Here is a 17280-nt window from a genome sequence, read left to right as displayed (position 1 = left end):
AAGGGAAACACTGAAGTGGCACCTCTGTGATAGCATTTAGTGAATAAACACCCACATTTCCAAACGCCACCTTAAATTTTCTAATACATTGCAAGCAACCCTTCATGTTAGAATCCTCTAGCAAGAGATGAAATTGAATTGGGATCACCAGCAAACAAAACAAGTTCCAACACCCTACCAACTTGATCCCACATCCTATGTCTCCCTATAAAACTGGAGTGGGCCCACCAAAATGTTTATTTTTCAAATTTCTCTTCTTATCAATCTTATTTCTTAAATTCTGTCAATCTCTTTTCCAAAATTGATTTATTTTTTATTTTTCTTTCATATGAATCACTAAAAGGTAAAGCTAACTTTTTTTTGGTTGTTCATAAAGTTTGTATTGTTTTTTTTGTATAAATTAACCTCATAGGTATTTTGGACATTTTTTATGCTTATTATTAAAATATTTTAACAAGAGAGTATATATTTGCAACTGCTTCAAAAAATTCAAGGGAGTTTGATTGCATTTACCAAACCTCGGGGGAGGTTTCAGCAATAATCAGCAACTTAAAGCAGGTTTTAGCAATTTACCCATTAAAAGAATAACAAATAACGTTCGTCTTCGTCGTTTCTCTACGTAAATCGACCATCCTCTCCCTTCTATTTAGTATCCGACGCGGGTCCCGCATCTGCATGGTTATAGAGTGGTCTTTGTGTTACTGTCCACATGAGTAATAGTGGTCATACGTGTCATGTGACGTGGCAATGGCCCTCTGGTTTTGGACTGTCGAAATTAAAGGATCGTGTCGGGTGGGTTAGGACTTGGGACTCTTCTTACGGTTACGGAAAGACAATTTTGGAAACAGCGTCTTTTTTGCTTTTGTGGGCATCAGAGAAGAAGTGAGAGAGAGTAGCCGACTAGGGAGGGAGAAAAGAGTGTGCTGCCGTGTTGGTAGTAAATCCGGGCCGAGCGTGCTTTTCTCTCTGCTGCTGCTGTTGCTGCTTTTCCTTTTTTTTCATTGTCTCTCTCTTACTACCAAAAACGGCTCTGCAATTCTCAGATCATGCGGACTATCTTCCCCGATCAGATTTGTTCGCCGGAGAACTGAAATGTACGGCTAAGATTAATGCTCTTCGGTGAACTTTAGGGGGGAAATATTACTTTTATCTTTGTTCGTCAATGGGGAGTGTTTCGGAATCCGAAGATGGTTTTGATCAGCAGAGCGAGCGGTTCGGGAGCTACAGCTTGAGTGCTGACGTCAGTGAGTCGGAGAGCTCCAGTAGTTTTTCTTGCCGGCGTTACGATGCTGAGGGTGCTTCTAGCTCTCTGTCGTCTTCACCGCTTCCTGCTCGCCCATTGGCCGGGAATTCCCCCTTTCCGGCGCCGCATCTGATGCTACCTGTCATTGGGGGGAGAGATGTGGTGGTTTGGGAGGAGAAGCCGGAGAAGCGGGAGGCAGATTTGTCTGGTTAGTATTTAGTTCACTTATTTTCCCCGTCAATTTTGCCTTTAATTTGTCGGATTTTCCCCAATTCTACGGGGAATAATTTTGGGGGTGATCTAACATGAGTTGCGATTGACGATGTTTTTACTTATTTGTGGTTTTACTGCCTAATTGTGATCCCTTTCTCTCCTGCAACGCAACTCTCCCCATTGTCTGTCGCGTATTACCATTGTTGACCTGGTGCTTAACTTTCTGCATTTTGTACTTTTTTTCTCGTGCTGTTGCAGAAGTTGAGATGATGAAGGAGCGGTTCGCTAAGCTTCTTCTTGGAGAAGACATGTCTGGTGGAGGGAAGGGAGTTTGTACTGCTCTGGCCATCTCGAATGCCATAACAAATCTCTCTGGTTAGTTCGTCTTTCTGTGGTTCTTTTCCCGGGTTATCCTGAATTTTCCTTAAAATTTCCATTTATCTAATTATTTATTTAAATTGGGGTTAAAAATTACAGCTTCCGTTTTCGGAGAGCTTTGGAGGTTGGAGCCATTGGCGCCGCTGAAGAAGGCAATGTGGTGCAGAGAGATGGAATGGCTCTTATGTGTGAGTGACTCCATCGTCGAACTCGTACCCTCATTGCAAGAGTTCCCAGGAGGTGGGACCTTCGAGGTCATGGTGACTCGGCCACGCTCGGATCTATACATAAACCTCCCAGCCCTCAAGAAGCTCGATGCTATGCTGCTGAGCATACTTGATGGATTCCGGGATACTGAGTTTTGGTACGTCGATCGTGGCATTGTTCTAGCTGATGCTGATGATGGCGATGCTTATCCAACATCCTCCTCTTTCGGGAGGCCTTCTATTAGGCAGGAAGACAAGTGGTGGCTCCCGTGCCCCAGAGTCCCACCTAATGGTTTATCGGAAGACGCAAGAAAGAGATTGCAGCAATGTAGGGACTGCACGAATCAGATCCTTAAGGCAGCCATGGCAATCAATAGCAGTGTTCTTGCAGAGATGGAGATTCCAAAAGCATATTTGGAGAGCTTACCAAAGGTAGAATCGGTTTCAGCTAATGAAAATGACTGTAATTTTGTTTAACTCATTCCAATTTGATGAGGGCATATAGGAATTCATATGAGAAAATCTAATATATTTCCTTGGCTCCGACAGTGGCTTGTTTTCTGGTTGATGACACTTTAGCTTACCTTTTGGTGTATATGGTATTTATGTTGTTTACCGTTTGTAGAATTCAGCACCTTTTAGTTCCAAGAAAAAAGTGTTGTATCTTTAGCTCAGGGGAGCAAAAGTGGTGCTTTATTTTTATCAAACTAAAGCAACCATTTATAGTTTTGTGGTAGCTCTATTAAAATTGGAGATGGTTCTGATAGGGGTTATCGCTTCTGATCCTGATCTTGGATATTTTCTCTCAAGATTTTTGTTAGAGACATTGTAAATGTTTTCTGTTGAAACTAGTAGCCAATCTCATTGAGTTGGTAAAGAATTGTTTAACTGCTAGGTTTGTATTTTGGTTTCTGCTAATCCCATCATAGGGAATGAAGAAAAAAGCATATAAGTGTGTTTGTCTTTCCATGGCTGCTAGTCTGCTACTTTTACATGGTTAAAATGGAGATTCAATATGGCTATTCAAAGAGCATAAATGGTACCAGGAAATAAATAATTGTGTAGAATACAGATTATAATTTCCAGAAATTATCTACTGTTTACCCTTCAGCAAAGACATTTGGTTGTGCAACCTGCCTTGACTGCTGTTTGACAAAGACAATTGCACTAATGGATTTCTTCATGACAATCAAGAAGTGGCATAATTTGCCAAATGGTTTTAAATTCACAAATCCAAATGATTTGGAGAAATTTGTTTGTTGGGGCATTCAGTTCCTGGTGAAGAATGTGCTGCAGACTGCAGTAGCTAGAAAGATTTCATTCAAATTGAACCGTGCACCATCAAGAATGTAGAATATGAATTTGTTAAAATTTGTGAGGGGCATTTCATACTTTTGCATGTTTATTGGAAAGGTAGGATAGGACTTTAGATATTAACTTCTGATATTTGATGAAGATGAAGGTGTTTATCTTTTCTGTTTGGTAAGCTGTCCTCACTTTTTTTAACATGTGAAGAAAGAATAATATATATATGTATAACACAATTGGCATAATCAGTAGCCGGAAAAGAAATATACCGGACAATGTGATCAGTATGATGATAACTCTGAAAACATAGCTCACTCTTGTGGCTACGATTGTTTGTAGTCTATAGATGCATATTTTCAATTTGTTCTCTGCACCATATGTATGACTGGTAGTGTACTATCTTTTGGGATTATCTTTTATTTATTTGTAATTATTACTAAGATCTGGAATGACCAGGGTCTTTTTAAGTCATAATTTTTTTTTTTTTTTTTTTGTATATGAATTGCCCATGTAAAATTGACCAACAATGATTATCTAGTTGAATTAGTGCTTAGTAAAAGGGAATGCACTGAAGGCAGCTGTCTTTGGGATCCAAAAAGCATGGGAAATAGGGATAAGGAAGCTAGTAGTTGAAGGAAATTCAAAAGTGATCATAAGTTGGCTGAAAGACAATGATAAGGCTCTGTGGTACTTCAGAAATGAGATCAAAAAGTTTCAAAGGTTTTCAAAAGATATGTTGATGTTGTTACAGTGGGTTCCTAGATCAGCAAACAGCTTAGCTGATCACTTTGCTAAGCAAGGGGTCAATAGAGGGAATTGCTTTTGGGCTTAGTTGTAACTGTTAGAAAAGGCTTCTGTGGTTGTTCTAAGATCACTGGGTAGCCGTGGCTACTAATTATATTGTATATTTCTCTGCTGATTTAATGAAAGTCTTATTTCTGTTGCTGATAAAAAAAAAAGGGTTTCAGTTTTGACTTTTGAGTTGCCTTGCTAGTTGCTACTTGATATGGACCAATCAAAGTCAAAATTTGAGATTTTAGATCTTAATAATGAGCTTCAAGAGTTGGGATGATCTAATGGAATTGCCGTGTGGCTTCATTTAATAAAATCCATCTGATGCCTTAAATATTAATGAAAGCAACAACTGGGTCAGTGGTCCAAGATCCATAAGGCTAACTTTTTGTAAAGCCATATCCAGACGAACTTCAGCTTCAACAGCAGGAGAGGTGTTATAAAATTTCCATCTGTTTGCAGAAGTTCTATATGGTTTGGTGGCCCTGGAGACTCGGGTGATCATAGGATGTTCATAGGTTGGCCAGTATCTATGTGTTATCTGCACTCTTTAAAAGATGTCTTAGGAAATCTAGCTTTTGACTGTTAAAGATACTCTTTCACCTGCAACCCATCTAACATTGCTGTTGATTTTGTTACTATCCCTTTTGAGTTTATATAACAGTGACATGTTTTAGGTTAAGACTTAATTATGCTTAGATGATATGATTTCACTCTTCATAAGAGTCCACGAAGATTTATTTCTGAAAAAAAGAAAAAATAATGCCTATTGAATGATTTGCAGCATTCTGAAGGTACCAGGGGTGTTACAAGATAATATCCACATATTACATGAATACAATGCACATTATAATAGTTTCTAATATTGAATTAAATTTGAGCTTGGTTTATTTGTTTGGCATGGGTGTTCATGTAAAGTTCAAAAATGTTTTTCCTGCTCCTTAACATTTGTCAAATCTCAACCCCTTTTAGATATATAACTTACAGGGTGTTACAAGATAATATCCACATATTACATGAATACAATGCACATTATAATAGTTTCTAATATTGAATTAAATTTGAGCTTGGTTTATTTGTTTGGCATGGGTGTTCGTGTAAAGTTCAAAAATGTTTTTCCTGCTCCTTAACTTTTGTCAAATCTCAACCCCTTTTAGATATATAAGTTACAGGGGTGTTACAAGATAATATCCACATATTACATGAATACAATGCACATTATAGTAGTTTCTAATATTGAATTAAATTTGAGCTTGGTTTATTTGTTTGGCATGGGTTTTCATGTAAAGTTCAAAAATGTTTTTCCTGCTCCTTAACTTTTGTCAAATGTCAACCCCTTTTAGATATATAACTTGTTCTTTCTGTGGGCACCTGGAAATTGTTAAACTTTAATATGGAAGGACAATATTGCCGTCCAGTGCAATGGCAACCAAGTAGAGGATTCTGATAGGTGAATTTGGCAAACCTAACCACTATGTTATTTATTTGGTATTGCAATAATCAGATCAGTAGGAGTCATTGCTTGGTGTAGTGGTAAAACCTTGGGCTAACAAGCAGGAGAATGCAGCTGGGACTAACATTGGGTAAAGGCCTTTAATAGTTGGGTCAGTCTGTCAGTACATGTTTGTAGGGAGTCTAGGGACACAGGCGGGGACAGAGAAGGGTGCATGTGAGGTCCACTGGTCATACCACAGAGCCTGCAGTCCGGTGGGTTTGATCCTAAACCTCTTTTCGAGTGACACCATGTGACCATCTCAACTACTGGGTTGGTAACTTAACCATTATGTTGCCTATAATAATAAGCAAAGAAGAATCAAGTTCTGAAACATGTCATTTCATATAATCACGTTGTTCCTGAAGCCAGTTCATCATCCATTTTTGCAGAACGGAAAAGCTTGTTTAGGTGATATTATCTACCGCTACATAACTGCAGATCAATTCTCTCCAGAATGTCTTCTTGATTGCTTAGACCTATCATCAGAGCATCACACTCTTGAGGTAGCAAATAGAATTGAAGCTGCTGTGTATGTTTGGAGGCAGAAGGACCATAAAAAGCATTCAAACCATACAAAATCTGGGCGATCATCTTGGGGCGGCAAAGTCAAGGGGCTTGTTGGTGATGGAGAAAAGAGCCAACTTCTAGCAGAACGAGCAGAAACTCTCTTACAAAGCCTAAGGCTACGGTATCCTGGTCTTCCACAGACTGTTCTGGACATGAACAAGATCCAATACAATAAGGTTTTTCTCATTTTCCTTGGTCTCTACTGCAATCAATTACAGTATTTATGTTGGGCTGAGTTTCGGTTTGCTTTGGCTCTATGCTACATGGAGCACAATAGTGGTAGTGCTTTTGCATGCTTTATTTTGCCATCTTTTGAGTATTGCAATTTTGTTGCTAACTTGAAGCAAACCTATCTTTATATTAAGGATTTGGGTCCAACCGCAGCTTTATTGTTTAAAAAAGATAATAAATGCAACACCTCTTCTGACTAAATTTTGTAGCCTTTTCTTTAGGATTACTGAATTTTTTTGCAACTCATCAAAGCAGCTAGCCAGCCATATTGCCAAATTCAGCCTCTTCCTTGATCAAGAGTTATTTATTTTTTATTTATTTTTATTTTGTTTCCTTTAATTGATACCTGAATGCAAGTATTCCATAGTGCTTCATGGCATTTAAATTATTCATGTAGAATAATGTATGGGTTTGAGTTGTCACTGAACACCATAAAGCAGGTGAATCTAGAGCATTGTAATTTGCAAAAGAAGAACCAATGTGGTGGCCATTTTGACAGATTAGCCAAATGGCTGGCTGGTCCGTGTTGATGAGTTGGATATGGATTAGACAACTAGACTACCAACAACTAGCTTACAACTTCCACCACAGAGCATATTATGACTATGCTTTTGGTATATGTGCACTGTTGAATTTAGAGGACCTTAATATTTGCTTATCATCTTGACCTGGATTAGAATTGCCATGAGTCTATGACATGTTTCTTATTCTTTTCATGAGAAGAAAGATGGTGGAGTAATGTATTTTGTGCTGTAGGATGTGGGGCAGTCGATCCTTGAGAGCTATTCAAGGGTGATGGAGAGCTTAGCCTTCAACATAATGGCGAGGATTGATGATCTTCTCTATGTGGATGATGCGATCAAGAGGTGTGCTGCATCAGACTCTCTGTCTTTGTTTGGCCGGGGAGGGAAAGGAAGTCTTCCCATACAAAAGAGGATTTCACCCAGCCCTTTCACAATCCATCAGTCCCCTTACGCCTCTCCATTTGCAACACCAACCTTCTGCGCTTCAACTCCGGTGGTTGGAAGTCCTGGAAGGACAAATTTCTCTATAATAAGCAAAAACAGTAATAAGGGCTTGCAGGATGTGAAGGATGATAAACTGAATGCAGAAGACATGGAGAGAGTGTGGTCTTACGCTGGAAATCTGAGCCTCAGTGGCAGAAAAGATTCTGGAGATGCTCCAGAGCGGGATTGACTTGCAATGAATCATTAATGCTACTAAAAGTAATAGAAAGATTCTTTTTTCTCCTTCTGATCATATTAATTGAGAATGGTATTTAATGTGCTGTCTCATATCTTGTATATTCTTTAGAAATAGAAATTATATATTTCATAGTTTTGATCTTTATTTCTCATCATATACCTGATAAGCAATGATGGCTCTGAGTTCTTGGCAGAAGTAATTTTCTTTTTCTCTCATTTTAAGATGACATAGTAGGTCCAGTCCGTTTGGCGGTATGTTAAAATGGCACTTCACCATTAATAAGTTTAGTTTGGAAAGAGTATGAATACAAATATATAGAGTGCAAAACCTTGTATTTTGTATTATTTTGGATATATGTGTACTGTAACTAAAAGAATATGGGAAAATTGGTCAAATTTTCTATCGATCAATTTTCTCCCCAAATTTATCCCAAAGCTCGCTTTGAAGGGCGAAATAATTGAATACAACTATGGTCTATGGTATTGAATTGTCGTTACAATTTACAAGTAGTTGGACCACCAAAGGACACCTTAATCTAAAATCCTCTTAGATTAGCATTGTACTTGATGATTGACCATTTAAAATGTTATAGTTTTATTTATTTATTTATTTATTGTCAAAAGAGGTGAAATATATATTTATATAGTGAAAGATACATGAGGGGATTGTCTCGAGTTGTAACAAACTCAGGTTAGTCCTTTCCAAGATAAGTAAGCTAAAGTATGTGTTGCCTGGTTCTGTTGCTTTACTATATGTTTAAAATATATATAATTAAAAGAGTTAAGGAGTCGTCTCAAATGACTTCTATGTAACTGTTCAATCCAATGAGCAACTCGATTAGTTCTAGCAAAATCAATTAAAGCTGCACTGTGTGTATATACCAAAAGACAAGTAATGTCGTGAGAAAGAGCTGTTTGTAGTCCACTTAGCATGGCTTGGATTTCAGCGTCATAGCTTGAGAGCGTCCATGAAGGTCTGCAATGGTGTAACCTTTTGTGTCATGTTGGATGATGAAGCTTCATCCAGCAGCACCTGAAACTAGATCATAAGAGCCATCAGTAAATAAACACGGCAAATGACTAGAAGATGGTAGTTGATGGAGTGATGGCCTACCTCATTTGTCGGATGCTCCCATTGGAGGGTTATTGCTAAGTTGATCACTTGTATGGGATCTGGATCAATATTTTCGAAAATTTTCTTATTCCTTGCATCCCATATATGATAGATGATCAAAGCAAATTTGCCTAGGTTTGTTAATGCTTGCTGCTTACTCAATATTGAACGCATCCCAGAAAGCCAATTAATAATGGTGTGAATCGGGTCCTGACCAATGGTAGAGGGGTTTATGCCAATTTGGGCACCGAACCAAACGGCTCATGCAAATGGACATTGAAAGAGAAGGCGATGAAGTGTTTCTTCTTGAACCTTGCAAAAAATGCAAAGTCAGTCTTGTTCATTTAAGCAGGACAAACACTTTTGTTTTGTGAGCAGACCTTCCAAAGAAAGATTTGGAAACTGTATGATACTTTTAATTGCCACAATAATTTCCAATTGAAATATGTGGAGGATACTGAAGCCCCTAAAGTTGAGAAAAGTTGATATGCTAATTTGACTGAATAGGTACCTGATGTATTGTGCTTCCAAACTAGTAGGTCACTGATTTGGCTAGTCTCCGGTGTCACTTCTAGTATATGTTGAATAGTGGAGGCATGAAAACATTTTTGAAGTCGTGGGAGATTCCAAGATCCATTAGAATTTATTAGCTCTGAGACTTTCAGTTCAGGCTGCTGCAATTGAGATGTTAAGGTTGGCGATGGAACTTGTCCTGGTAGTGTAGGAATCTAAGGGTCATGGTAGGCAAATATTGTTGTACCATCCTTGATAGACCACAATAAATTGGGTCTTAGCATAAGCGTCATCCTCTGGGCTTGTTGCCACCATTGTGAACTGTATTTGCCTTTTTCGCAGAAAATAGAGGTATTGGAAAAATACCTGGACTTGATATGCTTGCTCCATAATCCTTGACAGTTCGTTAGCGACCTCCAAATATGCTTATTGAACATTGCTTGATTCATAATGTCAAAAGATCTGAAGCCCAAACCTCCGTGTTTTTTGGGTAAACTTACCTTCCTCCAAGCAATGGTATGATGGGGATTTTTGTTGCTATCCCCCCACCAAAAGTTTCTTACCATTTTGTCAAGGGACAAGGTGATCGTCTTTGGTAAAATGGATGTTGGCATGGGGTTTACGGGTATTGCCTTCAGAACTGATTTGACTAGTATGGTTCTACCGGCTTGTGACAATAAATTGGAACTCCAAATACCAATATTTTACTGCACCCTTTCAATGACCTCCTTACGAGAGAGAGATGGATATTTGTACCAACTTGAATGCCAAGATATTTAGATCCAAGCAGAGATTTCTTTACATGGAGCATATGAGAGAAGAATTTAATTTATTTTCCACTTTAGAGAAGATGATACAATCATCTGCAAATAGAAAGTGTATAATAGAGGAATTATTTCGATTAATTCTCACTCCTTCTAATTGCCTGGCTGTGGAGGCTTGCCAATAGCAAATTCCAATCCTCACGAGTCATGGGTTATTGGTTGTCTATGATGTCACTTGTCGGTGAGCATTGAATACCCTTCTTAACATTACGTTGAAAACAAAGCTAAAAGTAGGTCTTTTGATTTGGCTGACAATAAGGCAAACCAAAAGAGGAAATATAGACAGCATATGAAAGATTGTAAAGTAATTTGACTTATTTTTAGGGTAAATTACAAAGACCCCCCTGTATTACGGGATAAGTGACAAACCCCCTCCCCCCTGAATTTTAGCTATTAGATAAAGATCCCCTCCGTTAACGTTCCATCAGTTAACTTCAAAAAAGATTCTTATTCGACTGTTTCAGGTTTTTCAAATACCCAAACTATCATTTTCTAGTTTATTTTTATCATTTTCTTTAATTTATGAAATTATCTTTGTTTTTTATACTTTGTGCTGTTCATTGTCTTTTCCAATGGAGAAGATTCATTTATAAAAAGAGAGAGAAGAGATCAACAACATGAAGCCAAAAGATCAGAGTATGCTGCTTTCCTAGTTGCATTGTTGAAGTAACATACCTCCATTTGGGTCATTTAGGTTTTAAGAAAAAATGGCAAGAAAAAGAAAATAGAGAAAGTTGAGTGAGGTATTGTGGTAATTTAACACCTTATTTGATTTAACAGTTAAGGGGGTATTCGTCACAATGTAAAATTTCAGGGAGTCTTTGTTACAAATTGAAATACAAGGAAATCTTTGTCACCGACCCCTTTATACCAAGAGGGTCCTTGTAATTTACCCTATTTTCAAACCTCGTCAGAGAGAAAGCAGAGGAAAACAGGAAGGCAAGGGAGAGCATGAATAATCCAAAATATATCTTATTTTTACTTTTATTTGAATTTATCTTAGCAAGTTAGCAGGCAAATAGTGTAAGAGTTTGTCTTCTAGGTAGAGAATATCTTTACTTCGCATTACAGTGTGCCAAGGTTCATACCCCCCTCCCCTCTCTCTCTCTCTCTCTCTCTGAACCAATTTTATGAGTCTGCTCAGTTGTATATTGAACATGGCTGCAATGGCTGTTGGGACCGGTTATTAGGACCTTATGTTGGGACTAAATCCGAACTCCAATTTTCTACTTTTATTTATTGGTTTGGAATTGGGTTTTACCTTGACTTGGGCCAGGGTACTAATTGGCTCGGTGTCTCTTATTACTTTCATCATGATTTTTGGGTTCACGTACTAAAATATCTCATAAACGAAATGGCTCTGGCCCAATTACTATTTATACACAAATGGAGTTATGGACTTATGAACAATCAACGGTGAACCCTATGTTGTCAATCACGCATTAAAACAAGATTGCCATTACACAATATAGCGAAGAATGGTGAATGATTTATGTTTTTGACCATGACAACAAGATAGTTTAAATGCCCATTACACCAAAAGGGTGTTCTTTTTTTTGGATTTTAAGAGGGGGAAAAGTTAATCAATGGGATTTTGATTTTTATTGACCAAGAATCTCATGGACAATCCCATGTTCTTTTTTTAGATTTATGTGGAAACTGGGGACGTGGGAGACCCTCCCCCCCAACGGTTAATTTCAACTTTTGGGGGTTTTTTTTATAGTAACATATATAGACTACTACACGAGGGAAATTTATGTATTTTGATTTTGGGGAGAGAAAAAATGATAATAATAACTAATTTAGAGGGTATTTAGGTAAAGTGATAAATGATTTTATAATGGAAAAAACTATTTAACCCCTGCCACCATGGCACATGATCTACTAACCCCTCTGGTGTCTACAATTCTATAAAAGTGATGTTTTAATGCAGGTAATAGAGTGGTGGACAACAAGAGAAACTGCATAAATGATGAAAGTCTGAAAAAGTTCATCTGCCTTAAAGATTGGTTGGATGCTGAAGATAGATTACAAGACAAAGGACATGACATTATACCTAATGATTCATTTGAAGGAGATGATAAAAATCAAAGAGATGATTAGATAAAGATGAAGGGGAAGGTAGAACTTAAAAAATGATGAAGTTAATATTGTTTTTCTTTTTTTTGTACTCAATATTTCAATTATTGAATTTTTTTTCAAATTTTAAAATTACTGTAAATTTTTTTCACTTTATTTAAATTAGTTATTATTTTTTCAACAATGTAATTCTTTATTTTCAATTTATAACTGTATTATATTTTCTATATTTCATTCTGCTCTTTATACTTCATTCATCCATTCACCATTGTATTGTTCAAATTCAAGAAATAAACTCCTATTTTTTTCAATTTATTGTCTATTTTGTATTTTGTTAAATATTCAAGTATTTTTTATTTTTTTGTTAAATTTTTTAATTTTTTTCAAAATATTCCCAAAATTTAAAGGAAATAAGGGAAACATTTTAGTTTTAATGTTTACTTAACAAAATAAATAAATAAATAAATCAAAATATCAAAACATACAAATAACAATTTGGCACAATTCGGCCAAGACCCCCAACGCGCCGTAGCCATCCAAGTTTTTTAACCAAATCTGCTACTCCCATGCCTGAGTATCTCTTGCCATATAACTGGCGTGTTCACATGATTGGTTACGTAGCAAGGGTTAACACAACCACGCGAGCAGCTAGCATGACCGAGCTCGTCAGATTCATCTCTTTTATGGCCAAAGGAAGTAAGTTGCCAGCAACATAAAATCTGGACTCATCTAAAAGCCACAACCACCATCTTCGCAGTGAGTTCCTTCGGCATTGGTCCTGAGTTTTTAAATGAGCTGTACATTAAAATCATGTCCCCACTTCCCACATTCTGCTTTCATTCTTTCCCAGACCGTCCAAACGAATGCAATTAAACTTATAATTTCGACCCAGTTCTCTGGTGGAATTCTGGTTCTGGTAGACCCCAAATGTCACCCTTCAATACTACAACAAATATGAAAGAATATTAGACTTTTTTCAGCAAAATATACCTTTTTAAATTTTTTTTTGGGAAGGGTTTTTCCTAAGGCAGTATTTGGCATGCTTAGAAAATCGGGAAGGTATAGTCTGATAAAACATCCAATTTCACTTTTTTAGAAACTTATACCCATTGCTACCAACAGTACAATGACGTGAAACCAATGTGAGCCTAGGATAATGTAGATCAATGCTAAAAATGGTTATACAGCACTGGTACCAAACAAAACTAATGCCATTTCCTCATACAATGTTTTTTCTTTCATTGCAATATTATATGATAAATCTCTTGATTTCAGAATAAAATGTTTTTTCTTTCATTGCAATATTATATGATAATTTGAAAATAAAAGGAAATAGGATGTGAAAAAACCAAGATATGAGGATTAATGACTGCTATTCTGCTACTATTAAACAGTGACGATTCATTTCTCCGTATTTTACAAGGTAAGTTAGTCAAATTCTAATAATTAATCATGAACCCCATGTTCATATGCTTATGCTAGATAGGCAAATTTTTCTATGGAAAAGTATGAAGAATTCTGAATTCCAGCAACCCCCCTACTAGCCCTCTCCCCCTATAAACCATCAAATCCTGCTCGTGAATGGGGCTATAAAATTTTGATATGGGCTGATTAGTCATTCTCTTATTTTTCTAAGAGGGTGTTTTTTCTTTGGATTTTGCAAAGAAGAAAGTTGGTCAATGGGATTTTTGGTTCTCATTGAGCATGAATGCTATGTTCATTTTTCAAATTAAAATGAGAACTAGGAAAGTTTATTTTCTTGGGTATCACTTTCGCGGAGAAGTATCCATCTTCTTGAATATCCTTGAATGGGATAAAAATACCATTTTTAATAATAGATTTTTATGGATAAAATAATCATTTTCTTATTTATCTAAAAAATAAAAGAGCATACTGGTAAAAATTACTTTTACCAAAATAAGTAAATTACCAAAAAGCAGGCGGGGCCTAAGTATCATTTATTGGGATAATCAATACTTTCCTGAAAGGTGGACAGATTGCTTACCCTTGGCCCATGATGGTCTCGACATCCGACGTCTCCCTTAACCTGGGTAAACTCAGGTACCAAGGAACGTGAAAACAAACGGGGCATTAAAGCATTGAGGTTTGTTGCTTTGGTATTCTCTCCGGTCCGGTTCCGAAGACAATCGGCCCCTTAAACTGATAATTCACAGTCAAACTCAAACCTATTCGAAGAATTCTGAACGAACAGTACAACATGCAATGATTGATATCTCACAATGCTGTGGTTGCCCTTTTAGCGTCAGTTGGGCAAACACAGCCACAGCCTCGATTAATCACAGGCTCAGAGGAGTCAGAGCAGAAGAGCTCTCTACCAGCTCAAGCTTTGAAGTTCTAATTAATGAACAGAACACCATTAGGCACTAGCGACGATAATTGCATGGTTGTCTTCAACTAGCCCCAAGCTCCTCCGAACCTTCATGGAAAGCGCGGAATTTAAGTCCCAACTCATTTACCGACGACGAACGTAGTCAGAGCACGACGCGGCTGAATTCTTTTCCATCAAATGACGTTTTGTTCTCTATTGTTTCGTCCGCAATGCTCTGACCATTTGCAGTTGGCACCCGACAGTCCTGAGTTCCCTTCATCTTTATCGTCCCTACATTACAAATCAGAGCTGTTGTGAGAATTAATGAAGACTATTTTATTTTGTTTCTGTTGCTTGGAGGAAGAAATAGCCACCAGAACAACAAAGCACAGCAGAAACAGTCAGAGATTAGAGACCTTCTTGGTAAAAGTAGAAACATATTCTTCATCAGTTACAATTGAAAGAGGTAATAAATAGCTGTCGTTACAAATGAAATGGTCCCCAACCCCAAAACCCAGAAAACAAGTCTATAATGTTAGCCTGAGAAACAACATTTTGTCTTCCATGGATGACCTTGGTACCAAACCCGTGAACTACCAGACCTGAGAAACTATGGCGCCAGAAGTCCCGTCATTACAACTGACCAGCATGAAGGCCATGCAGAGAAACAGCCAGAAGCCCAGAACGATGAAGTGTTATAACCATTCTCAGGCCTGAACACGAGCTAAATGCATGCAATGCAGCAGACTGATCATAACTCTCACAGAAACCATGAAACCATGGTTATAACTCTCAGGCGAAAAGCCCAAAACCAGTGTAAGATATGGATTTGATATGAAAACATGAATGAAAGCGTCGATAATCAAAAGATCAAAACAAACAGTATTCTACTTCGTCGTACTACAGTGATAGATAAAAGAGGAAAATACAAAAGAAAGAAAAAGAGGGAGCCCTCAATCATGAGGCCTACGTACATGGTGGGGATGGCTAAACTACCAATAGGTCCAATACAGATACGTCTGCGGAAGAACAGATGTACTTGTATGAAACAAAAACACGAGATCAAGAGTGCAAGAAAATCATTAAAACATCCTCGCACAAGGCAGGTAACAATGGATGAGTTCCTCGGAGACTGCTTTTAAAATTTTTCATTTTTCAGTCACCAATTTCATCTATCAAAACACAAAAAAAAAATAAAAATAAAAATAAATAAAAAAACCCGGAAATCTCTGTGATCTAAAACCCTTCGTGTTCGTGATATGATGCAGAAGGAACAAAATGTAAAAGTAAAACCCTAGAATATTTAGATAATAAACAACGGCAAAAACAAGAGAGAGCAGTCCTTCATTATTAAAGAGAAACTAGGGTTTTGAAAGGACACTTTAACTTAACACAAGAATCATAAGCTACGAAATAGAAGGTATTTGAGATGATATTGCTTCCCATTAATGTATTGCAATACAAATACAACTAAATCTGCAGGAAAAAATAAAACAAAATAAAGAAATCAGGTATGAAATAAAAGCATAAAAGGAAAAGATGCCATCTTGAATTCAGACCAGTATTTTATTTGTACTCAAATCACCTACTACATGAAAGAACAAAAAAAGGCAGGAAGAAGGTGCAGTTGAACCAGGGCTGTGTGTTTGTTCTTTGTTACCTCTTTGACGACTTCACCTGTATGATAGAGAAGTACTGCAGAATGGAGGAGATGATGAATCAAATTGAAAGATTAACATCACATGGGTTTTACAAAGAGAAGCCAACAGAGCTTGATTGGCAGGATGCCCACCTCCATTAAAGAAAACGAGAGAGAGAGAGAGAGAGAGGGGTTTCATGTGGTGGAGGTGGACAGAATGCCAATAAACTCTGTAAGAAACTCTTTGCTAAACCCAGATGAAACTTGAAAAGTTTGATTTCCTTCTGGGAAAGTAGACTTGAAGTTAAAATCAGCAATTCATTTCCACCGTGGTAGAGCATATATACACATAAAGCCTGAGAGAAACCATGGGAGAGGGCTAAGAGGATAGGTGGAGGCTCTAATTGAGGAAAGGAGAAGTAAAGCGTGTAGTAAATGAGAGAGAGAGAGAGAGAAGGGATGGTGGGGAGGGGGGAAGTAGAGAGGTCATTGAGTGAGGAGCCCGCATGCGCAAGTGTAAGAAGAAACAAATGCATTAGTTATCAGCAACAAAAGGGAGATGAAGGATCTAGAGTACAATGGAGAGAGAGAGAGAGAGAGAGAGAGGAACAAAACAGCTGAGTTAATTAAGGGAGATCAAAGGATTTAAATCAGATGGGATTGTTCCTTCTCTCTCTAGAGTCTGGCATTGAATGAGGAGAAGAATCATCAATCCTCGTTAATGCTGCAAATCCCCACCAATCTATCTCTCTTGCCTTCCTCACCATTAGAATCCCCTCTCCCTCGTTTATGATGATGAGACATGAGAACCGGAAACCCTTCTCTCCTAGGGCTACAGTGTACAGTCTTTACAAATAAATAGGTGAGGTGTTTGGTACCGTGGCTGTTGTCGGTGAGATGTTTTCTACTGGAAACAGCAGTGCAATATCTCATTTGAAGAGAAATGGCCACGAAACGGTTTAGCAATGTTGCTGCCACGTAGGATAGCATGCAATGCTTTCAAGTTTTACCTATAGGTTTAAAATGTCACATCAGTAAGATTATTGCCACGTCATCACATTTTTGTTTTCACTCGTTTCTCACTTAAAACGGTCTAACCAAATAAGTTTTTCACCGTTTAAGCAGACTATTCTATGTAGCACCC

The 17280-nt window shown here is 37.6% G+C and overlaps 1 protein-coding gene and 1 long non-coding RNA gene across 2 annotated transcripts; one reads left to right on the top strand and one right to left on the bottom strand.

Moving 5' to 3' along the window:
• Positions 1-806: 806 nt before the first annotated feature.
• On the top strand, positions 807-7793 carry LOC148849400 (rop guanine nucleotide exchange factor 1-like). The gene is made up of 5 exons (XM_088950583.1): positions 807-1451; positions 1715-1831; positions 1934-2472; positions 6025-6378; positions 7190-7793. Exons 1-5 carry the CDS (start codon positions 1163-1165, stop codon positions 7628-7630), a joined length of 1740 nt encoding a protein of 579 aa, XP_088806709.1. The 5' UTR covers positions 807-1162; the 3' UTR covers positions 7631-7793.
• Positions 7794-12571: 4778 nt separating this feature from the next.
• Positions 12572-16966, bottom strand: LOC148849399 (uncharacterized). The gene is made up of 3 exons (XR_016100377.1): positions 16158-16966; positions 14174-14788; positions 12572-13111 (listed from the first exon to the last, which is right to left on the bottom strand). It is a non-coding gene; the product is annotated as an uncharacterized LOC148849399 (long non-coding RNA).
• Between the last annotated feature and the right edge of the window lie 314 nt (positions 16967-17280).

Source organism: Nelumbo lutea, chromosome 6 (assembly GCF_056320005.1).
Source record: "Nelumbo lutea isolate HS-2025 chromosome 6, American lotus-T2T, whole genome shotgun sequence".
NCBI classification, from domain to species: Eukaryota; Viridiplantae; Streptophyta; class Magnoliopsida; order Proteales; family Nelumbonaceae; genus Nelumbo; species Nelumbo lutea.
Note: the sequence above shows the minus strand (reverse complement) of the source record. Positions and strands in the feature narration are given on the sequence as shown.